The sequence below is a fragment of the Pecten maximus genome, chromosome 3 (genome assembly GCF_902652985.1).
Source record: "Pecten maximus chromosome 3, xPecMax1.1, whole genome shotgun sequence".
Taxonomy (NCBI): Eukaryota; Metazoa; Mollusca; class Bivalvia; order Pectinida; family Pectinidae; genus Pecten; species Pecten maximus.
The window spans coordinates 9,796,602-9,816,969 of NC_047017.1; the positions used below are offsets into that span (position 1 = coordinate 9,796,602).

General features: G+C 37.5%; 2 protein-coding genes across 4 annotated transcripts; one reads left to right on the top strand and one right to left on the bottom strand.

Annotated features, from left to right (window-relative positions):
- Positions 1-514: 514 nt before the first annotated feature.
- LOC117323143 (ataxin-3-like) lies at positions 515-12,398 on the top strand. Its single transcript, XM_033878180.1, has 7 exons — positions 515-741; positions 1,735-1,899; positions 4,868-5,004; positions 5,781-5,935; positions 7,021-7,266; positions 8,928-9,245; positions 10,364-12,398. Exons 1-7 carry the CDS (start codon positions 718-720, stop codon positions 10,429-10,431), a joined length of 1,113 nt encoding a protein of 370 aa, XP_033734071.1. The 5' UTR covers positions 515-717; the 3' UTR covers positions 10,432-12,398.
- A 2,507-nt stretch (positions 12,399-14,905) lies between these two features.
- LOC117323148 lies at positions 14,906-19,446 on the bottom strand. Of its 3 annotated transcripts, none has more exons than XM_033878187.1 (3): positions 19,390-19,446; positions 18,931-19,095; positions 14,906-16,105 (listed from the first exon to the last, which is right to left on the bottom strand). In XM_033878187.1, exon 3 carries the CDS (start codon positions 16,048-16,050, stop codon positions 15,349-15,351), a length of 702 nt encoding a protein of 233 aa, XP_033734078.1. In that variant the 5' UTR covers positions 16,051-16,105; positions 18,931-19,095; positions 19,390-19,446; the 3' UTR covers positions 14,906-15,348. The 3 variants fall into 3 exon arrangements, with proteins under 3 accessions (XP_033734078.1, XP_033734077.1, XP_033734076.1); XM_033878186.1 differs by having other exon boundaries at positions 19,214-19,426; XM_033878185.1 differs by lacking the exons at positions 18,931-19,095; positions 19,390-19,446 and adding an exon at positions 16,316-16,436.
- Positions 19,447-20,368: the final 922 nt, after the last annotated feature.

Here is a 20,368-nt window from a genome sequence, read left to right on the forward strand (position 1 = left end):
CGTTAGCATCGATTCCAATTATTAATAAAGTACAGTACAGTACGCGTTGTAGCAATAAGCATTATTAATTATTAATTATTATTAATTCCGGAATAACACTTTTTAGTAAGATATCAGAAGATGCAAGTGTATCCATGTCCAAGAAAGATCACCTACACTGTATGCCCTAAGTGGAAGATCGGACCAGAACATTTTTTCTTTGGTGTGGGTCAAATGTCAAAATGTAGGTCAGATTGACCTGGTTCACTGGTGCCCAAAATACGAAGTATCAGACGAAGTATCAGTGACCAGTAGTTTATGTGGGCAAAAGGAAGGACGCACGGACAGACACATCGCAAAACTCTGTCCTCCAAGTTCTGGATAGAGTACCATAACGTCTTTCACTTGATATATTTCGTTCATAATGGTGGTATGATACCTTGTCATTTCGTCAGCAAATTGTTTCCCTTCTTAAAAAACCTTTTGAGTTCACGTTGTTCGATTCCTCGATGATATTACGTACAACGTTGTGTACGTTTCACAACTGCATTATTAGGGTTAGCAACGCACGAGATGACTCTTACGAATGGAAGAAGAAAGTGAAATAGAACTAATCATCGAAAAAATCGTGATTAGGAATGAATTTGATAAATTTGTCTGATAAATATTTATAGACTGGCTTGAATAATAACCGAAACTCTTAAAAGAATCGTTAAACAACGAACAGGTGTTAAAACCATGGATACAATTTTTCACGAACAGGTAGGAAAACGGAGAAAGAAAAAACTTTCAAGTCGATCAAGATAGAAACTGACGTCACTTTCGAAAATTTTATTTTTAAATATTTCTCTTTGTCATAAAGCCAAAATGTTTCAAATTGATAGTAGAAATTAATTGTCTTTGGAGACTAAGATTTTACCTGTACTGAATATGTGTATGATGACTGGTGGATGAGGGTGTATTGCTGAAGGCGAACACATGTTTCTTTATTAGCTAAACATAAAATACAATCACAAACATGCATGGTATACAATTTAACGATACATCATGCACATTACATTTCAAAGTTGTATTAACCTCGCCATGAGTACATGCATATACAGTATATGTACAGAGACATGCAAAAAATATTACCTGTTCGTATACACGTTAGCCCGAGTTTCCTCATCGGTGTTTTCTGGTGTCAGGACCAGAGAAAATTCGGGCTATTGTACATGTCATAAAGGTTTCATTTTCACATGTAGAAGCCTGTAGCCTCTCTGACCAGTCACATAATATTTTTGCTATATTTATTCCATGCATTTTGACAGATTTTCAATGTGTTTTTATGACTTTGTTTTTCAATGGATTTTCTTGAAATTTCACAAACTTGTAGGGAATTAAAATTATTTGCTTCTTCCAATGATAATATTTAAAAAATATTTTCAATGTCATTATTAATAAAGAATAAAATCAGTGGATGAACATGTATTCATTTATTTCAGGAAAATTAAATCAGGCACTGGAAAAGTATAAAAAATTATCTCCCCTTAGATATTATTATTGTTAATAAATTTAAAGAAAATAGTGGTAGCATTTCTCTCCTTAACTCTCTGGTAACATCTAAAGTAAAATGATTACTTCAATGATAATTGTAATGTACTTTGTATAATTTGTTTAGTGTATGATTATATACAGCTGTATCATGTAGATAAAATTACTGTTTAATGATAATCATTGTTAAATTTGATTTGGAAAGCAACTTTTCCATTACAGCAAGAGGGATCGTTGTGTGCCCAACACTGCCTAAATGCCTTACTCCAGGGACAGTATTTCAGTCCAGTTGATCTGGCTGACCTTGCCAAGCAACTTGATGAGAGTGAGAGAGAGCAAATGGCCATTGCAGGAGAACAGTCGGAGGAATACAAGAAGTTCCTCAAGGTAATAATTTATCCTATATAGGTACAGGAAACAAGATTTAATTTGATTTTTTTTAGCCCACCATCGATGATGGTGGGCCGATGATGGTGGGCTAAAAAAACAAAAACAAAAATCAAATTAAAATCTCCCTGTGTCTGTGGTCCATCTGTCCATAAACAATCCTTGTTATTGCTATTTCTTGAAAAGTACTGATGGGATATTTCTCAAACTGTATGTGTAGGTTCCCCTTGGTCCCTTCTTGTGCCTTTTTAATTTAGATTTTTGATCTGAAAAACAAAATGGCAGAGAGGCAGCCGTCTTGGAATTGATCATGAAAATTCCAGGATTTGAGAATTCAAGTGTAACAGGAGCGTGTCGGGCCCAGTTTGCGTACGTCAAACTGCACCCGATCGCCCCTGTGGACCAACAACCCAGGTTCGATGGGTAACTTGTATCTGTCGCATAGAGAGAAAACAAATGCCTTGAGCTACAATTAACCATTTATTAATGATGACATAAACATTTACAACATGAAATTACATGTAAACAGACAGCAGCATAGGCCTAGTTATATAATAAATATCCTAACCTAAAACCAACCCCCCATACCTGTACGACCTAACTAAACCCAACATCCCGACTAATACTACCCACCCAAGACCCTACATACCCTAACGCTACATTAGTACTGGCGAGGAAGACGTGACAGCACACAGGAAACTAATCCATCAGACTGCCCAGTATACGATACACCACCCTGAATTTATCCCACTTTTTACAATACAAAACTAAAAGGACCAATCACGACAGATGATACACAGGCATGACAGACACTGACGAAAAAGCAAGCGACTACGAACAATGCACGACAAAAACATCGACCAGAGACAGCACACGTGAACAGAGGATTAGCAAAGGTCAAGGTGACACAGGTACACATAGTACAGACACAACATATATAGACATGACATATAGTTTGCGTTAAGCTTAACCCTAACAGCTTAACCTACAATAACATCCCCCGCTACACAAGATTGTTATCGCTATTTCTTGAAAGGTAATGGATGGATATTCCTTAAACTCAATGTATATGTTCCTCTTGGTCCCTAGTTGTGCCAATCTAATTTAGAGTTTTGATCAGAAAAACAAAATGGCTGACAGGTGGCCATCTTGGATTTTGAGAATTGAAATTTGTAATCGCTATTTCTTGAAAAGTCATGGATGGATATTCCTTAAACTCTATGTGTATGTTCCTCTTGGTCCCTAGTTGTGCCAATCTAATTTAGAGTTTAATTTTGATCAGAAAAACAAAATGGCTGACAGGTGGCCATCTTAGATTTTGAGAATTGAAATTTGTTATTGCTATCTCTTGAAAAGTACTGGGGGATATGTATTAAGCTTCACATGTATGTTCCACTTGTTCATGTTATCAGATTGTTAAGAGGAAAAAAGACAGAAGGGAAAAGTAGAAAGAAGATCAGATTGACATAGAATCAAGAAAGGTCATTCAATGGTTGGAGCCAAAATTCCTCTGGGATCTCTTGTTTTAAATAAAAAGTTGTACTTTTTGTTAAATTTTGATAGCCACTGGGACTGAAATCTAGTTAATTAGAACATGTGGACCAGCAAGCATATCATTCTCCACAAAACTTTTTTGATGAAATTATGACAATTCCTTATGATAAAAATTTAACGGCATGCATTGGTTAGTGTTAGGCGAAGGGCATTACCTGTAACTTTTATTATAATTGGCCATGGAGGGCTTGACTTCTAAGGGTAGAGTGGTAATACAGTGATTAATCTTTAAAAGTTAATTCTTCTCTTGTCACTCATATGCATTAATTTATTTGAAGGGATTTTACCCTAACTTGATTAAGATTTGACTGTGAAGATGATTATAAATTAATGAATAAGAACCAGGATCTGGAGGGTTCAATTTCAAAATATTTCATTGTCAACACAACAAGTATAAATTTACATTGAATATCGTACAGAATTGGTGTTGGCAAAAGGGATTGGACAACAGGCTCAGCCTATATTAGTCCTTTCCTATAAATTTCCAGTTTAGTGAACATGAAGTAGGGAAAGTCAATAATTGATATATATAAACAAAGAAAACACATTCTCACTCACTTTCACACTACTATGTACTCATGATATATTTTTAAGCTGATTTAACCTTTATATAAACAAATGAGTATATATAGACATAAATATTACATATAATTTTTAAAGCGTTTACTTTTTTCAGGTAAGAACTAGTGTTGGAAAGTATGGTTCTGTTTAAATCAGTTGACAAGTCACTGATACCATATAAAAGAACTTGAAGATTAATATATCCTAGAAGGTTATAAACTGTTATAATGTGATGTCGAATATTCAAGTAAAGTGGACATTGAAAGAAGAAGTGAATTGCATTTTCAATATTAGCACCACATGTACAAGAACCATCATCAACCAAGTGATCCATACATTTATCATAATTTAAATCACTATCCGGAGGGTTGATCAGGCCCCAATCAGTCTACTTTTAAACAATACAACATTATTTTGTCATGTCAGTACACACAATTTCGACCTAGTCTATATTTCAGCAAATTATTGTCATAATTGTAAGAGTTATGTCCCTTTGGCTTCATCAGAATTAAGAAGGAAAAATAATTCCTTAAATTTCACAGGTGGCTCAGTACACACTTATCTCTTAATTTACAAGTATGGGTTGATAACTATTGTTTTCATTTATGGTATATAACGTCAGACCTTGTTTTCAGACGAGCCCTGACAAAGACTTTTTAGGTCCATCATATTACGTTTAAAAATGCATAAACAAACGGGCTACTCATAACAATTCCCAAATGTTAAGGTTATGGCTTGTAAAACGAGATACAAAGAGGTGAGATCTGTATTTCCTGTCCGCTATATGGGGGATATACTAGTTCCTTGGTGACCTTATGTTTGTTGTATTTGGGTTGAACATTTTCATTTTCAGGAGCCATCTAGTAACTTGGATGACAGTGGGTTCTTTTCCATACAAGTGATAGACCGTGCCTTGTCTGTTTGGGGACTTGACCTCGTCCTCTACAACTCTCCAGATCCAGTCGCCATTGCTGCAAGACATGATCCCGTGTAGGTACACACAGAAAAAAAAAGGTTATTTAAAAATGATCCCGTGTAGGTACACACAGCAAAAAGGTCATTTAGACATGATCCCGTGTAGGTACACACAGAAAAAAAAGGTCATTTAGACATAATCCTGTGTAGGTACACACAGAAAAAGGTCATTTAGACATGATCCAGTGTAGGTACACACAGCAAAAAGGTCATTTAGACATGATCCTGTGTAGGTACACATAGAAAAAGGTCATTTAAACATGACCCTGTGTAGGTACACATAGAAAAAGGTCATTTAGACATGATCCTGTGTAGGTGCACACAGCAAAAAGGTCATTTATATTAGACATGACCCTGTGTAGGTACACGCAGAAAAAGGTTATTTAAACATGATCCAGTGTATAGGTACACACAGAAAAAGGTCATTTAGACATGATCCTGTGTAGGTACACACAGAAAAAGGTCATTTAGTCATGATCCTGTGTAGGTACACACAGCAAAAAGGTCATTTAGACATGATCCTGTGTAGGTACACACAGCAAAAAGGTCATTTAAAATCTCTGTTTCCTGTGAAATGTATAAGGTGATTCCTAATTGTGTAATTTGAAACTTAAAACTCATAATTCATATTGGTGGAGCAGATATGAGATACTTATTTGACATGTATTGGTTGAATAGTACATACATGTATACTCAGAATTCATTTCAGCGGACAGGGAAAAAAATCACAAAGTGTCAAAAGTGACTGATTGTAGTGAATTTATTTCCTTTGTATTTGATGTTGTTTACAGAGCAGAGAAGGCCTACATTTGTAACTTTCGTGGTCATTGGTTGACCATCAGGAAGATTGGTCATCAGTGGTTTAACCTTAACTCCTTGCTGACTGGACCTGAGCTCATATCAAACACATACCTTTCACTGTTTCTCAAGCAGCTCCTGGAGGAAGGTAAGTATACATGATTGGGAAAAGCTTAAGATAATTGATCATCATGATCAGCAGTTGTGCAGTCTAATTAGATTTGTTTTTAGAGTTAGCATTAACTTAAAATTAAGGGAAACCCTTAAACTTGTAATTTTAGATGTTTTTTCACTCATGATCCATACCCCTGAAAAATACCAATACTCTAGCTGCCAAACTCACGATAGAATTTGTCTGGAAATCATCAAATATCTGAAATGTCCACTCCTTGTTTCTTATGTTTATACTTCCCCTTCAACTCTTGTTGATATCCAATTTGTATCATCAATTTCATACTAGAAATAAATAGTATGACGAAAAAAATCTGATGTTGAAAATAACTTGAGAGGAAAGATTCCTTTCTGCACTAAATTGAGTAGGTATCTGTATGTGGGGCCGCGGTGGCCGAGTGGTTAAGGTGTCCCGACACTTTAACGCTAGCCTTCCACCTCTGGGTTGCGAGTTCGAAACATACGTGGGGCAGTTGCCAGGTACTGACCGTAGGCCGGTGGTTTTTCTCCGGGTACTCCGGCTTTCCTCCACCTCCAAACCTGGCATGTCCTTAAATGACCCCGGCTGTTAATAGGACGTTAAACAAAAACAAAGTATGTGGTTATTTATGTAAACAATTGAGACGACATCTGATTAATTAAAAAATTGAGAAGATACCTGTAGTCATTTGTCCCCTACAAGTGAAATCTGGGGGACTATAGGTTTCCTTTCCTTCTGTCTTAATATATGTACGGTATGTATGTATATAACGGCAGACATGGTGTCAAAGCCAGAGGATACTCAGGCTAATACGTATGCTATGTATGAACATAATGCCAAAGTTTGTCAGCGCCCACCCTGGTGGCTTCATACCTTGATGGATTTTGAACATACTTCAAATAATGATAAAGGTCCATAATATCTTGGACAAGTTCATGTTTCTGGGTTTCTGGGTTTTTGGGTCAAGGTCACTGTTCCTTTATTCAGCGGGGGCTGGTAGGGACAATGTATCAATGCTTTAGCATTTAACCAACAGTATGTTAAACAGTTGAGTAGGTATCTATGTTTTTTTCCAAATACAGGTTACTCTATATTCATTGTGGGAGGTAACCTGCCAGAGTGTGAGGCGGACATGTTACTAAAACTTGCTCCAGTTGTACAGCAAGTCAAGCCTAAACTGATCAACGAGAACCTGTCTGTGTCCAGTAACCAACCAATGGAGGAGGAGGAGGATGATCAACAGTTACAGAAGGTGTTAGCTGAGAGTCGACGGGCAGACGAACACGACGACCAGGCCCTACAGAAGGCTCTGCAGCTTAGCATGGAGGGTAGGTACAGAAAGTTACTTGTATTCAGACTTGACTGTTTAACATCTTTCCATTTCAATATTTCAATGGTTTAATTTAGAAGTAATTGATGTTTTTGTTATAATAAAAATCTGCTTTTGTGACCTCTGCTGTGAAACTTAGCAATCATTACTTAAGAATCGTCCCTAGATGGTGCTAGTGTTGTCTAGTTCATATTTACCGTATTTATCCTCAAACAAGCCCCTCCTCAAGTGTAAAAGTTTATAGTATTGATGCTCAAATATGCCCCCTCCTCAAATGTAAAAGTTTACCGTATTTATGCTCTAATAAGCCCTCTCCTGAAGTGTAAAAGTTTACCATATTTGTCCTCAAATAAGCCCCCCTCCTTGAGTGTAAAAAAGTAGTACCATTTTATCCTAAAATAAGCCCTCTCACAAAGTGTTTAAATTTACCATATTCATCCTCAAATAAACCCTATCTGCTAGTGTAAAAGATTGGTATTAAAATTATAGGAGGGCTTGTTTGTGAATTGCTTTCAGCTTACTATTTTAAAATTGATAATTCTGCAAAAATGAAGAAGGGGGCTTATTTGTGGATAAAATATGGTATGACCACTCCCAAGATTTAGATGGAGGTGTATAGCTATCACTCCAACTGTCCATTCATAATGCTTCATAAGACTTACGAGTTCGGGTTTATTTCTCGATTAATACACATTTGTACATAAATTGGTTTTAGGAAGTGGATTGCAAAGGGAGGCAATCCCTACAATTCCCCTTTCACCAAGTCATTTCATTTAGTAACAGTTACTTAATAAAATGAAGTTTATCAAAAATTTTCAATATTTTGTTTCAAGAACGAAGTAGATTGCTTCTAAGTATAACACTTTATTATTCAGTGAGTAAATGAATGTACAATGATGTGTGGTTCTGATCACCTGAACAAAACTACTCTTGTTTCACTGCAGCAGATGTCTCAGTTAGAATGCAAACAATTTCTGTACATGTGAACAAAATTAGAATGTAAGGAATTTCCACCATAAGAACTAGACTAGATAGAATTTCCATCAGTAAGAATTTACATGTAACAGTATTGTCATATGGTTGTTTGGAGCAATTATAAAACAAATCTTAATATTATGTACTGCTATACATATACTTGTTGTGATGTTAACATGTAATATGTTTTTATAAATGTATACTTATAACTGACGTCCTTAAGCCAACTCGATTTGCACTCTTCTTCTACAATATTACTTCCGGTCACTTGATTTGTAGCTCTTCTGCTTCTGGAAGATCTTCTACGTCTTCTGTCTCGAAGCTGGAAGATTTATCTTCCAAGATGGCGGCGACCATGTTTAAGTGTAAGAGTGATGAGTTTCACTGGATAAGGATTTATGACACATTCATGCACAGGTTTGTGTCACAGTGTTTTAAAAAACTTTAAAAGTTGTTTCTTTTGGGTAATGTTCTTCCGGTTTACTCAATATACATATAACGGAATGTGATCTTCTGAGAAGGCTTCCCTTCCGAGAAGATTGTAAATCGAGTTGGCCTCATGTAAGGTAATCAGTGTTGTACAGTAAACACTACAGCACAACGATATTTTACTATGCCAGAAGCACAAAAACCTGACATGAATTTGTGTAAAGTAACTAGAATATCTCATCTATGTCTTCCCAGGCTATACGTGGGAACCTGTAGCGGGATCCTCACTTACCTCATCAAGTCAGGGCGCAAGTGCTGCCTCTGGATCAGAAGAAAAAAAGTCAGAATCCTCTCCACCTAAAAGTCCCAATCCTGAAAATGTGCGACAAAAACGTTTGGCCTACCTCAACAGACAGTCATCAAAAACATGTGATAAAACGGAACAAAGTTCTCTGGAGGAAAATCATGTATCCTCCAACAAAAAAGACATTTCTGAATCAGAGACAGAAAAAGAATTGCCCAAATCAGAATTATCTACCACAGATCAGGAGACTATAGTACAATCTGATACGAGTAAGCAATTCACTTTCTAAGCTCAACAATTTGTATTAAAATGAAATTTGTTTTTTAAGCTTTGAAACCATAGCAAAGATGTGTTGAGTTCCTTTGCCTATTTTTAGCTCACCTACCAAAAGGGCAGTGAGCTTATGTCATGGTTTGTCATCCATCGTCCATCTTGCATCAGCTTTTCCTTTTAATCAACTTCTTCTCAATAACCAAAAGGCACACAGACTTGCCTGTAGCATGCTGGGGTTAAGGACCATCAAGTTTGTTTAAATGAATGATCTTAATCAGTGTCACAGGTGTCACATGGCTAAAATCTTTAAATAACTTTGTCTCCATAACCAAGAGGCTGACTGACCTGATATTGGGCCTGTAGCATGCTGGGGTGAAGGGCTACCAAAATTGTTCGAATGAATGAACTTGACATACTTTCAAGGTGAAGGGTTAAATAGGCTAAAATCTTTGAACAGTTTCTTTTAAAAAGGAAGAGGCCCAGATACCTGATATTGCCCCTGTCGCATGCTGAGCTGAAGGATTGCCAAGTTTGTTGAAATGAATGACCTTGATCTACATTCAAGGTCATATTGTTCAAATGTGTTAAAATCTTCAAATAATGATTTCTCAATAACAAAGAGAAACAGAGACTTGATGTTTGAATAAGCTGGTAATCAGATAAGTATCTGCATAAATTACTTAGATCAATGCCAATGTTGCTCTTGAAGCCGTGAGCAATACAGGACCATTGGGCCTCTTGTTGATTTAACTGATTTTACCAAGTAAAATTAGATTTAATAAATTAGCCTACAATGTATCACCACATTCAGGATTTAAAGCAATACATTTTCTGTAGGTCCACAAAATACTGTAATGGGTATGGGATTGGACTTTCACTTATTGTGTTTTATTTGACTTCACGTATTGTGTTTATTTGACTTCACGTATTGTGTTTTATTTGACTTCACGTATTGTGTTTTATTTGACTTCACGTATTGTGTTTTATTTGACTTCACGTATTGTGTTATATTTGACTTCACGTATTGTGTTATATTTGACTTCACGTATTGTGTTATATTTGACTTCACGTATTGTGTTATATTTGACTTCACGTATTGTGTTTTATTTGACAGGTGAAATGAGTGAAGAGGAGATGTTAAAGAAAGCCATATCCATGTCCATGCAGACAGAAGATAAGTGACACCAATTCTGTGTCTAGGGTTGTGTCAAGAGTCCTGTACCAGACATTGCTCAGATGTAGACAGGCCAGCTTCTAGTCAACACTAGTACTGAATCTCCAAGCTGCAGGAACTAGAAAATAACGCCTCCTTTCACTTCCATTTATATTGTCCCAAAAAGTGCACCTTGATCGCCCATTGTTTATAATAATGGACAGTTAGAGTGAGAGGCTGCCAGGATTCTGTAAGGTTCTGACCAACAGTGAGAGGACTCTGGATGTCTAATGCTGTTCTGATCAGCAGTAGGATGACTTGATCTCTCAGTTTCTGTAAGGTTGTTCTGATCTCTTGGGTTCTGTAAGGTTGTTCTGACTTTTTGGTCTCTGTAAGGTTGTTCCGACCTCTTGCTTTCTGTAAGGTTGTTCTGACCTCTTGGTTTCTGAGTGGTTGGGGTCCGAACCTCCAGATGGGCATTTCCATATCAGATTCTATTGAAGTGATTGTAAATGTAGGACAAGGTCTGTTGAACAGTTGCTAATGACTTGTATTCATTGTCAAATGGATCTTCACTTCATTGTCAAATGGATCTTCTTTTAGGATGCCAATGTTGATCACAGGTCTATTTCATTGAGTTGTGCATGTCTCTGTGCCATTGTAAGAACCTTTTTGATAATCATGTATTATGTCTGAAAGTTATTTTGGTGATCTCTGTGTATGGAAGCCATTTTGATATGATCATGTTATGTCTGAGAGGTAGTTTGATGGTGTAAATATATCTGACAGCATGAATGATAGTTGGATTATCTGTATGTCTAGAGCCAGTTTGATTGTCTGAGAGATTGATTCTGATAATTGTCTTGAGAAGAGTCAAGAACAAGTTCAGTCTACCATTTCTGATGGTAAGTTTAAATGAGATTAACATACATTGTCTGTTATCAACATTTCTTGCCCACCTGGCCTGATTGGCCAAATGAACTTATGCTGTGGCACAACATCTAATAACATTTTCTTTAAAACCGCCCGTGAAGAACTGTCTGGTGCAAGGTGGTGAGATTAGGCTATAAATATATAGCTTCTAGGGAGGAAGCATGATATTGTTTGTTAAATGAAATTACAATGACCTTTATTGTAGGTCACAGCAGGAAAATTGTCAAAATGTTCAAACAACTTTTATCAAAATGCCTTCGAGCAGTTTTGCTAGTTGCTTCTTGACAGAATGTTCTTGAAAATTTGTAAGAAATATGCTTACCCATACCCATATTAAAGGTTAAAAGTTCAAGTTAGTCAAATTTGTTCCAAAAGATTAATTCATGATTTTGAACAATACAGTGGTTGGGTTACCTCTAGCTTTCTAGGAGTATATGTCCATAGTCCAATGAAAAGGAATCTTCAAAGATGGAAATATCTCTTAGAGAAAAATGATATAGTAAGTCAACTTTCCAGTGAAAAAGATTCTCCAAAGATGGAAATATCTGTCGGGGAGAAATGATAAAATAAGTCAACTGTCAGTGTGTTAGAAAACAAGTCGATATCAAAAGTGTGACCTTGATCCACTTGTACATAACATTATAGGTGAGTGGATAGATGAGCGATACAGACCCATTGGGCCTCTTGTATGTATGGGGAGAAACATGACTAAATTATGATAAATCATTGTATATATTGATAAGCTTATTGTACATGTCAGAAAGTGCAGGCTATGTATCACGTGTGATAACAGGCTATGTATCACGTGTGATAACAGACCATGTGTCACGTGTGATAACTTTATAAACACTTACCGTCCATATACAGCCAGTGAACTGCACGTGACGTAAAGGAATGGAGGACGAGTACCCTAGTAAAGAAGGATGATGTAAACTTAACCTTTTGTACTCAATCCAAAAATGTCCTCGTCTTCATAGTTGGTCCAGATATCGGCGTACACATAATGAAATGTTGATATGTACCGTACCGGTATTCTTTTTAATAAAAATTATTTCACAATTGAGAATTTTGTGGAGTTGTACTGGGTTCCGTACTGCACCGGAAGTAAAACAGCTGGACTTCCAATGGCGGTTATTATGATATAGGCTGCTTTCGCGATTTCTGTGTGTTGTACTTACGGTGTTTAGCGCGTGAATTAGTCAAGGATCAGTTTTGACTTGTAATTTATTTATTATTTATCATGATCAATCTTTGACTAATGAGCACGATAAACACCTTTACTGGTCATGTCAGATTTCATCTGTGTCGTACAATAAAGAACCTGTAGAGAAGATCAATACCCTGCTCTTCGCTCTCGACTTTAACCTTATCCACGGGATATGGCTGGAACTCCTTTAGCGTAAGTAACTGTAAGCGTCCATGTTCCTCTGTTAACTGGACCATCCTATTCTAAAAAGCGGAGGAAATTTTAACAAGCTTAAGTGACACTTTAACAAATATCAAAGATGTCCAGATCACAATTAGCCAAATAAAAACCATTTCTCGAAATATCACCATTCACGCCATTGCCATCGCTGAAGTACACGTACATGAAGCGTCTATGTGTCTATAGTAGCAACTTCGCGGGAATTCGGGGTAAAATTCTTGCGAAATTATTACGTTTTCATCAGCCAAAATGATTGTAATTGCCAGTTTATCTTTACTAATAATTCATTGTTATACCTATTTTTGATCATAACTTATTGATCGAAGATTAGACGACAACGGAGAGGAGTTCGAGGTGGAGCACAAAAGTTTGCCCACTGCAGTACACGATAGTCAAAACAAGGGAGACGACACAAAACTTTCGTCAGCTTTAGACGACAGCGGTACGGTACGAATTGGTGCTGTAGTTGCTCTGGGAGACTTGATGATACTCTAGTACATGTTCTGATATTCATGTACAGCTGATTTTAAAACCCAGATGACCTTCGTGAATCGTCCATCTTCGCTACTCAAGACCGCGGAATTGTGCGAAGATGGAATTTACCTTGGAGTACTACTTTGTACACAACTAATACAAGGACTCGCCCTACTCCATATCCATAGATTTCATCTCTATTTAACTAGAATCAACGGCTTGATCACTTGTGGTCCGTCATGCATGATCAGGTGAAGAGCGAAAATACGCCTTGCGACAAAGTACCTTGCAAATGCGACAGGGCGACAGCATTTTTATGCCATGGAGCGCTCTCTTTGTCACATGGCGCGCTGCCACTCTTCGAATGGCGATGGCTCTTCAGTCACCATAGTAGAGACCTAAGAGGATAATTCCATACCAAATTCAGCTGCAAATGACTGGCAAGGTCCGTCGACCTTCACTTTAAAACAGCTTGACGGAGTTTAACCAAATTTGGTATGAAGCATCCCTGAGTGAGAAAATTCCTCGTTACTGAGAGACCGCTGAACCAGAGATTTGGAATAGAGGTAAATATATTGAAAACCCTCATTCCGTAGGATTACATTTGAGCGAGTTTTATTGACAATTGAAATACATAACAGAGGTTGAGCAGACATGCAGTTAATAATTATCTTCAAATGTCCCATCCATCAATCCATCCAACCATCCGGTGATCAAAGCAGGTACCCTAGATTAAACGTTTGTGGTAGCTAAATGTAAGTGACATACATTTATTTACATACTAAAGTCTTCAGCTATTATTCGTGGCACTTCGAAAAGAAAGTACATTGTTTTGTGTTTTCCGTCCTAAAGAAGTGCGCATGTTTAAATAGTTCTGCGTTCGGATTATCAAATATACATTTTAGTCATTCATTGAAGTTCAGATAATGAACTATATTTATTGGTGTTTATCAAAAGTAGAATATTGGAGGATGTTTCCAAAAAGTAAATTTGTCCCTCAAAGCTCAACACTATTAATTCGCATTTGCGGTGTTGCCAAATGTCGGTAGTCATAACTACTCAAAACAAGAAGCTTTAATGGGTCAACGCTCCAAACGAATCACGGTTTGAAAATTTCAATATTTGACAATTGTTTTTTTCCGAACCATGTCATTATCAGCATAACAGGGGCCAGGATAGATGAAATATATTTCAACAAATCCACCAGAGATCGAACTCAGGACAGCTGGTACCTAATTACGCTCGATCGTGCTAAAGAGAAGTCCTCTCCAGCCAAGTGGTCTATTGAGCCTCGTTATTACCAGGGTTACACTACAATGGAATTTAAATGAGGAAAAGTCAGTTTTCCCTTCCACCAAACAACATAGACCTCATACGTGCGTTTTACAAGGCGGACACGAAGACCGATAGAAACAACCCGTCGTTATCTCTGATAATAACTAACTTTCTGATTTTGAAATAGCCGATGCGCTGTATCAATTTATTCATGTGCCATTAGACTAATACATAATCAGCTTTCTGTACCATGACTGTAACGTATACATCTAATGATATACATACAATGTAATGTCGTACCATTATCGTAGAATGATCTTTGGAAAAAGCACTTGGAAAAATAAATTCTACGGTCTGATATTTTCTTTCACTCCAAAACAATTTCAACACAAAAACATAAAAAAAAAACCGTAGCTTTATTTCAGACATGGAACACACGATATTTCTATTGCCTTGAACTCGTAAATTACTCGTCTGTAGACTAAAACTCTGTACTGCAGTAGGACTTCTATTTCTATTTCTATTTAACTGTAAACATAAACATTGGACGCGACTGTACTGAGCAGGTATTTTAAACTGTTTTTGCGAAAAGTGATCCGTTTTGGTTATCGATCCGATTGAAGTCTCCCACCCTTAGATATAATAACGTACAATAGGGCTTACAATATTACTTAGACGGAATGACACAACAACGTTAATCTACTTCCTGTCAACACCTGCCGGTCGTCATTGTGTAATCCTTATATTACAACAGAGGGCTGTTTTCATATCGGGGTATATTTGACTTGAAATAAAGAAATTCATTAACAAAAATGAAGTGAGCCTTTCTGTCCCTGGCCTACACAACCAGACTGGAGGAAAACATAATCGGCTTGAGGATAGTCCGCCGAGGAAAGGGCTGTCCATAGTTCACGGCCCACTCTCGTGGCTTGTTTTTCTCGTTCCTATCTCTCATCTCCTTAACAAGTTGTTTAAGTCCTCTTTCCCTATCCTGGACAGTTACACGTGGTGCTTTGTGTTTGCTTTCAACTTCCTGTCCTTCATCAATCGTCCTACGGTCCTGTTTAACACGGGTGGGAGGACGGAGGCCATGGCTGTATCCGAGCATCTCTTGGTAGTTCGGAAGTGACGAATACGATCGTGACGTCATTTGGTAGCCGATACTGGTGTAGGTTTTGGGCAAAAAGCATGGAAAGTTTTTACATCTCTTCTTTGATGTTCCGAACCTACACTCATTACATTCCAACACGGGTATTATTAAATCGTCCGATTCTGAACGAGCGATAGGACTTTGTGGAAGATCAATGTCACTTTCCGAAACCTGATTTTGAATCGGTGGTAACTTCCGGTCAAATTTGATCAGTGTTAGTTCTTGTTCTATGGCACGCTTCTCCTTAACCATTTGACGCTCTCGTTTAGCGAAGCTTGTTTTCATTGTATTTAGCTGGCTATCCAAGTTTGTTCTCGCCACTTTGTTGATTTGCTTGAATTTGTTAACAGCTGCATGCTTCCGTTTGGTAAGGTTGTACTTCCGGTCCATTTCTTCCCAAATCTTGTCCTTTGAAATTGGTTTTCCCTTCGAACGGAAGGACAGACTGTAACAAATAAAAGAGGATTGATGTTTTAACGCTAAAGGCACTGAATCAACCCTTTACGTCAATCATACATACAACTTCACAAAACACCGCCATGGCTGTCTCCCCTTACCCACCCTTGCCCCATGTTGTTTGTTGGTTACGTCACTGAAGATTAACGGCTGTTCATTATAAGTCACAATTTCGCGCCAAAACGACAATGATACTTACGTTTTACCATTTCGAGTGGAGTCTACAGACGATCGTCGGGAGGAAGCGTCCATGATGAAGGGAATAGGGGACCGTGAGAGAATATGGGTTTCGTGAGAGAGCCGCGTGTCGTGTAGATGTTTGTCGGTCTCTGACTGTCAAGATACCGTCTTATATACAGGTATATCTAATAGGAATGGGCGATTATCTACCCGGCGTGACATTTCATTGTACCGAAACAAAACCCAACGACTTCTAATTAAACCAGGTATCTATACTCTTAAAAAACCCTCGGTGATCCCTGGACCTGTACATATTATGTGAAATCAACTACCCTTTGACGTGTGGACAATCATATAAAGACAGACATTGAAGTTGTATATATATACGGGCCTTGTTATTGGCGATTTTCTCTAGGTATTGGGATCAATGTTATCTTCGTTCCCTGCTTTTTGTATTGCTGGGTTGGTTGAACAATAACAAAGCCGAGGCTTATTACACCCCAACAATTACACCACTGTGCCATATAATTGACAATAACATCAAATTACCCCCAATTTAAAACCCAAATATATACCTAGTATATGTGGCCATAGCCCCGCCCTCCCGTGCGGCACGTTATTGTACGCGAGATATACTGTAAACACTTCAATGACAACATCGTATTTACTTACAACATTGTATTTACTTACAACATTGTATTTCCCATTAATACAATGACACAATAATGATCAAATAATAAATTCCCGTGACTTTTTTTTACTCTGTATAAACACCAATCTTACCGGTGATTAGAAATTTTAAAAACACCGTGTTCATTCTGACATGTGCATTGTACTTCTTCAAATCTCACATTTTTAAAATAATGACAGTTTTCTTCTCCTTTTTTCTAACAACGAATGTCAAGAGAGCTGTGGCTTGACTCGTCAGTTTAATATAGGCTCACCTAACGATTACTAATATAATAAACGATTATCGTTTTAAAACCAACCATCCATTAATCCAACCCCCAAAATAAACAATAACGGTTTTAAAACCAACCATCTATCCATCCAGCCCCCTCAAAATTTAACAAAATATCTCTTTTCATTGTCTTTGATACACATTTCTGTAATTTTATATCAATTGCGGAATATTATAAAACACACTAAGGAGCACTGCGCGAATGACACTACAGTCTTATTTCTGTCGCTTAAAAAAAAATTAAAAACCCCATCGCCAAACCGCTACTTTTGTCTTCGTTATGTCGTTCCATCGTTACGAAAAGACGACCAAATCAATTTAGTTCCGTACGAAAGTAATTATATATGAACGCGAGTGCCATCGAAGTATACAATGTACAATGTTTCCCGAGAAATATTCTAAAGATTGTATTTTCAATGTATTCTATAACACAACGATGACGTAAGGGTTTCAATGATAAATCAGTGTCCAATTGGGCGAGGTATAGACCTGTAGGCCAATCCTGGTGATGTATGTGAATTTGTATCTCCATCCTAAATATTTATATATACATGGCAAATTTCCAGGATGTGACCCAGATACCAAGGTCGGAATTCAGGTAGCATGATTGTGGTTAGCGTCTATCCAAAGGCTACGTTCACTTTCGTTTTCGGCACCTCTAGAATATGTCATGACAAATCGAAGGCACACAAACAGCTGTTTAATTGGTATCAGGAGAAAAAACAACTTACCAATCGCTAAGCTGATGCATATAATTTATTTTGAATACCACGGAGGTGCGACAACCAAGTTGATAGCTAGTCAATTAACGGCAATGCGACATCGAGATTCCTTCCATTTTGCCATGACATAAACGTAACCCCTGGATATCGAGGATTATAACCGTTTCCAAGTAAATACTCGTCCTACCCTCTATAAGACCAAACACTAAAGTCCAACTTCATGTAAATATGGTTGACATACGTCTTGTAATTCCAGAGGAGAAGTTATTTACAGCATGCTATCAAATTACTCGTTATAGTCGCCGCCACTAAGCGTTCCCGAAGTCCTTACTTTGGTAGATTATTGTCTATTGAGTATGAGAGTGTGAAGGATGTAGTTGGTGGGTGGGTGGGGGTAGTTGTTGTCCCCTTTATATAGAGGGTGATGACATACGATTATACATCATAATCATAATGTATAAATAAGTTCACAAACTGCAGACATCATCAACACATGCAGTACTTTACCATATATTTGCGTATGTAAGTTGATTAATTTGCTAAATGAAAATAGGTCTACCTTTGGCTGTCCGTGAGGTGTGTAATTAAGGAGACAAATCACTAGAAGCAAACACATTCCTACAATGACCTTGAGAACTATAGACTTTATATGGTTAGTTCAGAAATCTGCTATTTCAGTTTTTGATGTTTTGCGGAAATTCCATCTTGACTTCCGGATATTTAAGATACAGACAAATGATTTTTGAATACATAACTTATAGGAGACAATTAATTTGTTAGGAAAATCCAGGAGTTTGTCGATTTCCAATCCAATATTTATCAATATTTATACGCATGGATTCCGAAATGTATATGATTGAGAAAGATTATTTGAAAAATGAGTTGAATAATTTTGATCATGAAAATTTCTTAAAAAAATTATTCATCATTGTTAAAAGCTATGTTACTTACGTTTTCTCGTGTAAAAAGTCGCTGTCGGCTTTGGTCTCCGTACCCCCGGGATAATCTCTCTGGCCGAATTCCCTGTCCCTAGACCATCCTGTGTACTGGGAGGGACGACAGCGACTCGACAATATATATAATAGACATCAGGTGGACATCATGCGATATGGGGACCTGTCAATCGTTTAAATAACCTGTATTTAAGACGTGGAGTATGTATACAAATTAATGACGTTTATTGTGAAGGTGTTTGTATATCTAATACACACAACATTGATGTAGGTATACTTACTTCACACCACGTGGGTTGTAAATGACACTGGTTATCTATAAACAGAACAAACAATGCCACGATATATGTTGATATAATACACATCTCTTAATCAGATGACCAGCCCAAACTCTAGGGATCAAACAAAGGAATCAACTACTCCTAGTCTATTTACGTCTACTCGGACCAGAATTTACCTGTAGGTGTCGGTAAACCATTCATTGAGCAAACCCAACAAGTCGAACGAAGAATACATGTTTATCTGAATGAGGTATTCACGGAAGTACAAATATTGTCACGTGACTAAGATATGATACAATATATTCAGGGATACGTGTCATGTCGAACGAACATAATGACTCAGACCAATCATGTGCTGAAAATTAGCTAAATTCTTTGATCCATGGATATGATAGCAATACGATCGATGCCAATTATGAAGTGTTGAAATTCTTCTTTGACCAATAATCATCGACGATCTTGGTCCGCATATATAAACCATGATCTAACTCATATTGCATGTTCAATCACAGACGGATTTGGTACAGCTGTAGAACTGGTTTGAAATGTAATATTTCACAGCAAAAACGAAACTGAAGTAAAACAAAAATAATTAGAAATAAACGCAGACATTTTCTTGGATATGTTTAATCTATTTTACCCTTACAGCTTATTCAACATTTTCCATTTTGAAAACGTATTATCCATTCTAAAAATAAGAGAGGTGTAACCCCCCCCTAGTTTCGTCCGTCTGGAGTGACTGAGGCAATATTCCGTACTCCAGGGTGAGCTACGCAGAGTTGACTGATGTTCGTACTCCAGGGTAAAGAATGCCATGTTACTATATTCCGTACTCCAGGGTGCGGCACGCCATGTAACTGTTTTTCGTACTCAAGGGCGCGGCACGCCATGTTGACAATTTTCTGAACTCCCTGTGCAGTGCGATTTTTTGTCAGTTTTCCGTACTCCAGGCTGCGTTACGCCGCGTTGACAGTTTTCCGTAATCCAGGGTGCGACACGCCATGTTGACAGTTTTCTGTAATCCGGATCCGTTACGCCATGTTGACAGTTTTCCGTAATCCGGATCCGTTACGCCATGTTGACAGTTTTCCGTTATCCAGGTGCGTTACGCCATGTTGACAGTTTTCCGTAATCCAGGTGCGTTACGCCATGTTG